The sequence below is a fragment of the Impatiens glandulifera genome, chromosome 6 (genome assembly GCF_907164915.1).
Source record: "Impatiens glandulifera chromosome 6, dImpGla2.1, whole genome shotgun sequence".
NCBI classification, from domain to species: domain Eukaryota; kingdom Viridiplantae; phylum Streptophyta; class Magnoliopsida; order Ericales; family Balsaminaceae; genus Impatiens; species Impatiens glandulifera.
This window is the reverse complement of record NC_061867.1, coordinates 49,748,341-49,754,881: the sequence shown is the minus strand read 5'-3', so window position 1 is coordinate 49,754,881 and position 6,541 is coordinate 49,748,341. Positions and strand designations below refer to the sequence as shown.

Genomic DNA, 6,541 nt, shown 5'->3' with positions numbered 1-6,541 from the left:
AAATAAACCAAAATACCCATTTCAATACATTTTACCCTGAGATTGAGGCACCCATTTGACTTGTCAGTTCCACTCACTAAATAATAATTAGTTAACTATGGCATAAACAAAATAAATAATAAAGAAATAAAGAAATTGACTACTGGTTCATATAAGCATGTGAAGGATTTTGTATCTTTTCCCACTATTATAATTTAAGAAAAAATAGTCATTATCCATACAACTGTTGTCCCCAAAAGCTTCACATATATTTTTCATTTTGTAATAAGAGATTGTGATAAACTTTTCAAGCACATATTCAAATTGATTTTTAGATTAGACTAACTCAACAAAGCTAAGTTTTTTAAGGGTTGAACTTTTATAATTACAAAAATGAGATGAAATAGAATGATCATATTTCTAAATTGTGAAAGGGGTGATATTGAGTACATAGAGATAGAGATTTATTCATTATTGCCTATTGATACTAATTCAATAACTTCCAATTTCTTCTGATGCAAAGACAAAGACATTACCTATCACTAAGGGTCAAATTCAAAGTACAGACAAACTCTCCCACTATTATTCACCTTTCTCAATATGAGATGAGAAAAAATATGTAACTTTTTTTTATAGTAGTTTTATAAATGTTATTGAATCTTGTTAAAAATATCTTCATCCATGATTGCGGTCAAGAAAAACTAGAAAACAAATCAAGAATCCATCAATTATTAGAAAAGAGTAGTTTTCGAGTAGATCATAAATGACATTTTTTCTGAAATTAATCTCAAGAATCTTGCTTAAGATATCAAAAGTTATCTCAATGATTTTCACCAGTTAACAACAAAACATAAAAATCATACCAGGGATCAAGAATCTAAGTCAAAAGAGTTCACATGCAAAATCAGCTACCTTTTCATTGTGTTTTTCCCTTTTTGTTTCATTGGTTTGCATCTATGTCTTCTCTTAATACAAATATTATTATTTATTTAAAAATAAAAATTCTATTTGACCTCCTATGAAGGGAAAAAATACAATAAAGTTCCAACTTTTGAGGCCATAGAAGCAAATGAAAACCAATCCTCTTTCTTTTTCTTCTTCTTCTTCTTCTCTCCATTGTTTCTCTTAATTCCATGGATGAAACTAACAATTCTCCTTCAACAGAGGTTCCTTATGAAGATAAAAACAACCTTCATAAGAATAATGACCCTCAAACTGATCATCATCATGACATCTTTTCTCCCACAAACATTCTTCTTATCATCTTACCAATTGTCATAATCATCTTGCTCATATCAATACTCATCATCATACTCATCCTCCGACGAATCAAATCTTCAAGAACCGACACCAGCAAAGCCGACAGCAGCAGCAGCGTCAACAATGGAGACTGCATGTTTCTAAGTCACAGCATTGTAAACATCAATGCTAGTCCGGGTAACTAACATTTTCCCTTTTTACTTTGACAATTTTCGATTTATTTAACTTTGATTTTGACAAAATAGTAAGAATTTTGATATGGGTATTGGCTAATTTTAGATGTGAATGGGGGAAGATGTTTATATGGTGCAAATTCGGTAAGAGTTCCAACAATTAAGGTGAAAGGAGTGCAAGTGTTCACTTTTAAAGAACTTGAAGTAGCGACGGATAGATTTAGCGACGGAAATGTGATTGGAAATGGAGGTTTTGGTGTTGTGTATAGAGGGGTATTGAAAGATGGAATTGTTGCTGCAATTAAGAGACTTCATAGAGAAGGGAAACAAGGAGAACGTGCATTTCGGATTGAGGTTAATCATTGACTTCATTTATTGCTTTGCTTCATTTAATTTGACATATAGACAAAAAGAAAGTTTGGATAATTTTGATAGTCAAATTTGAACACCAAAAAGACCTAAATTCTTTTAACTATAGTTTATTAGTTTCTTTGTGTGTGGTTCTTAACTAGAATAGTTAGTTCAATTCGTGTCACGATTAGGACCGAGCTAAATCGAAACTTTTGGTGATGACTTTTCTTTTTCTTTGTTCCGTTCCGATTTGACCAGTAATTGATTAGGAATGAGTTAAGGATGACACTATACTTTCTTGTTCACTCAGCCATATAAGGAAGTTAGTATAATCATTTGAATAGCTCATGACCAACCATTTCAATCAGGACATTCTTAATGACTTCAAATTTTTGGTCTTTTAGACAAGTATATCTCATTGCCCAAAATCTATTAATATATTATAATTATTTTGTTAATCTTATTAACCTATTATAGTATAAACAATGTCCTCTAGAAGGAAAAAAAAAACTCTAAAAAGATTAGAGAGGTACAGTTCTCATCTGATCTGTCCCATAAACATCTTTATTGATAAGACTCGAAGTTAGTTAGAATTTTATCAAATTAATAGATTGTGGGCATATGTATATTTGTCTTAATTTAAAACATTATGTACTTGTACAAATAATTACTTTGACCAATGGTCCCCTCGAGGACTAATTAAAACCTTGTTAAATTTTGTGTTTATTACATTTTCTTCTAATAATTTCTAATGAATTTCTATTTGACAGGTTGATTTACTAAGTAGATTAAATTCCACATACTTGGTACAACTCCATGGCTATTGTGCAGACCAGCACCACAGGTTACTTATATTTGAGTTCATGCCAAATGGTAGTCTTCATGGCCATCTCCATAGTTCCATTAATAGCCAATATAGGTCAAATTTGAATTGGGGAATAAGACTACGAATCGCTCTAGATTGCGCTCGGGCTCTCGAGTACTTACACGAACATACGGTTCCTTCGGTTATTCACCGTGATTTCAAATCAAGCAACATTCTCTTGAACCAACATTTCAGGGCTAAGGTTTCTGATTTTGGTCTTGCTAAGACTGGTTCTGATAAAATCAATGGTATGGTTTCTACACGAGTTCTTGGGACCACAGGCTATTTGGCACCAGAGTGAGTATTACCCTTTATCATATATATATGGTATCTTCATATAATTACAAAAGATTACAGAAAAAAGCGTGTTTAATCATTCACTAAGGTCCCCCACAAACAGACCCTAAGAAAGCTGGCACTCTAATAGAGGGTTTCTTAGATACTACATTCCAAAAAGGTTACATCTTTTTCATTCTCCATCAACACGACGGTTTGTCAGATAACTGGCCAACCATGCTTTCTTATCTCTGATTATTTGATCATAATTCTCATGGTTCATACCGTTTCCTTATATTAAGGAAATTGTTGTTCAAACATTGACAAATGGTATTTTTCTTGCTGTTTTGGATCTAATTCTAGATTCAAATTAAATAGATTTTGAATGTGTTCGACTAAATTTTATATATTTTCAAACGTTATTTCATCTAAATCAATATAAAAGTGTTTCCAAATGGATCATTTTCAATTTCTCACTTCAATTCCTTATTAGCTAGATGGGTTAAACCTTATTCCATTGATCAAGGGTTTTGGTAGGCTTGAAGAGTTCATGTGTCTCTATAATACTTATTTAGATATAAATTCAGATGAGATCAAATTTAAAAACAGAACTTAGTTACAAAAATAGCATTGTATAAAAATTTCTCGATGAACTATTAATGCAGATATGCTTCAACGGGTAAGCTCACTACAAAGTCAGATGTATATAGCTACGGCGTGGTTCTCTTAGAGCTCATAACAGGTCGAGTGCCCGTGGACACCAAACGCCCCCCTGGGGAACATGTCCTCGTCTCATGGGTTAGTTTCTAAACATTAAAAAAAATTGTTTAAGCACAACCAAATCGCTAAACAAATCATACTGCAATTCAATCCATCACACAAAACAAAATAGGAAACATGAACATGGAAAACACCATAATTTACAAAATTTTCTTTTGCAAGGCTCTTCCAAGGCTAACAAATAGAGAGAAAGTAATGGAAATGGTTGATCCATCTCTTCAAGGACAGTATTCAAGGAAGGATTTAATCCAGGTTGATCATCATGAGGTTTTTTATATTAAAATTGAATCTAGAAAACATGAATAAAATGGTTTTGGTATTATTGCAGGTAGCAGCTATAGCTGCAATGTGTGTTCAAGGAGAGGCAGATTATAGGCCATTAATGACAGATGTAGTGCAGTCTTTAATTCCTCTAGTGAAGAATCATTCCACTTCATGTTCTTCAAATTCAGGAAGGTTTAGTCAGAATGCAAGTCCAAAGTGTTAGTTAATTATGAAGATTATTGTTAATAATTTCAGTATTCTCTACTTAATCTTAAGAACTTGAACCAAATCCATTAGCTAAATATGATGATATGCTTTTGGTTTCTTACCAAGAACACTCAATCCTTCATTAATTTGTTGCCAATAATGTAATTCTTCTTGTAGTTTATAAATTTCACAAAATAAATTTTCTGAGTGATATTGAAAAATAATTCACATGTGGTCCAACAGTGAAAAAGATAATAGACATTTACAATAAAATATTGAAACCAAATTAACCTACAAGGGTGTCAAACTTGCAACATTTTTTTTTTGTTTTGCCAAGTCTCAAGTAAGGAAGTTTGTACACTACTTTGCATTCAAAATTTCTTTATGGAATGAGTGTCGTTCGGAGTAAGCTCAAACCTCGTGTTTCTTTTGATTATTATTGATAAACGGGTGTTTGTGCTGCTTTGTTTCTCTTTTGTTTAGGTGATTAACTCTTTCAACTAAGTTTGTTTTGTGTATGCTTGTAATTTGATTAACAATGACATTTTTATTGTCCTTTAGGTAGAAAAATAACATAAGCTTACCGACATGATTTCCACTCCAATTTAAGACGTTATAAGCGATATTCGAACTTATAATAAAAAAACATTGTTGTCATTTCAACTATACAGTGGTTTAAGATTACACAATATCTAGTAAAATAAAATAATAAAAGAAAAGTAAATTCTCAAAAGTTAACTAATGATTTGGGAGTGTTTTAGGTAGAAAAATAAATAAATTTACTCTTATTTTTTATTTTACTATATATATTTTAGTTTAGGTGTTCATTAAATATATTATTTTCTCCTTATAGTTAACAAAAATGATTTAGTTAATACATCATATATAAGGTTCAAAACTTGTTACTTGTTAGTGTAATTTTTCTTATATAGCTTGAAACCAAGTCTTATTTTTTTTATGAAAGATAATTTGAGGTAGACTAACTAAAAGATATATTAAATATTTTTCTTTTGTTAAAGTTTTGACAATTGATATATTTTCGTAATTAGTTTAGCAAGAATATAAAAGTAATAAAAGAAGAACAAATGTCTATTCAAATTTCTTTTTAATGGAATTTTATCCTCTCTTTTTTCCAATAAAATCATTTGAACAAATGATACAAACATGACAATAAAAAATGTCACATACAAACAAAAAGAACCTGAAATTGATCTAATAAAAAAAATTATCCAATAAAAAGCATTACTTAGATCTTAATTCATTAAAAGAATCCATATATAGACAGACCACAACTCAGTTAAGGTCATACAAAATAATAATGTTTGGATTAATATAGTTTGTGTGAAAATAACTTAGTTCTAACAGTCAATATTATTAGAATGTGACAAAATTGTTAAATATGTAGTGTTGGCTTCATTTTTATAACACTAATAACAATTTTTTTAATTTAAATTATAGTAATAGTAATAATTAATTAATTAATAAATGATTTAATCAAAATATAAATTGATGAATTGAAAATGTTGAAATGCATGTTATTCTATTTCTAATGTTTTAGTTAGATGGGCTTCATATAGTTAGGGCTAAAGGCCTTTATTTTAAAAAGAATTAAGCTTGATATTTCTGTTCATTTTTTTCATCTTGCATTTTGGTGTTTAATTAATCGAGCTGTTTAAATCCCTAAAACATTTTATATTAATTGATTTTATAATTATTATTATTTTAAATGTTATTTATTTCTTAAATTAAGACTAATAAATATTATTTTTATTTTGGAATAGAATGAGGAGAGAGAGAAGAGCGGTTTGTAATATTGGCGCCGTTGGTTTTGGGAAGAGAGAGAAAGAAAAGGAAAAAAGTGAGCTGTGTACAGTGTATAGTAATGTATGGTACAACCTAAGATTAGGACAATTATCATGGGACACGTGGACGGTCAAAAACCGGTCATTCTCCGCATGTCCCGGCCAACTTCCAATATGCATGCTGACAAAATCTTCCAAACCAAAAACCACACATACATTAATACATACTAGCATTTTTCCCGTGCATTTGCACGAGTATTAATATAAAAATCGTGAAAAAAAATTACGGATAACATTTTTTATTTTATTTTTAACCGTTTTAAGTTTATGGGTGGGTCAATCCACAATCCGACCCAAGTATCCATTTACTCAAAACCTATATAGATTAGTTAGTTAAAAAGTTGAACTTATATTAATATTAAAACGTCCCGCGTTTATCAATTTTGGTGTTGAATTTAAAATATAAAGTCTTTGTAGCCTAGTTGGTTAAAGAGTTGTACTTGTTTTGTTAGGTTGCAAGTTCGAAACATACCTCTAACATTTTTAAAATCGAAACATACCTCTAGCATTTTTAATTTTATTTT

General features: G+C 30.1%; 1 protein-coding gene across 1 annotated transcript; it reads left to right on the top strand.

Moving 5' to 3' along the window:
- The first annotated feature begins 1,032 nt into the window (after positions 1-1,032).
- LOC124941308 (probable serine/threonine-protein kinase PBL7) lies at positions 1,033-4,331 on the top strand. The gene is made up of 6 exons (XM_047481609.1): positions 1,033-1,416; positions 1,519-1,766; positions 2,534-2,925; positions 3,570-3,702; positions 3,847-3,936; positions 4,013-4,331. The coding sequence occupies exons 1-6, from the start codon at positions 1,113-1,115 to the stop codon at positions 4,169-4,171; spliced, it is 1,326 nt and encodes a 441-aa protein (XP_047337565.1). The 5' UTR covers positions 1,033-1,112; the 3' UTR covers positions 4,172-4,331.
- The last annotated feature ends 2,210 nt before the right edge of the window (positions 4,332-6,541 follow it).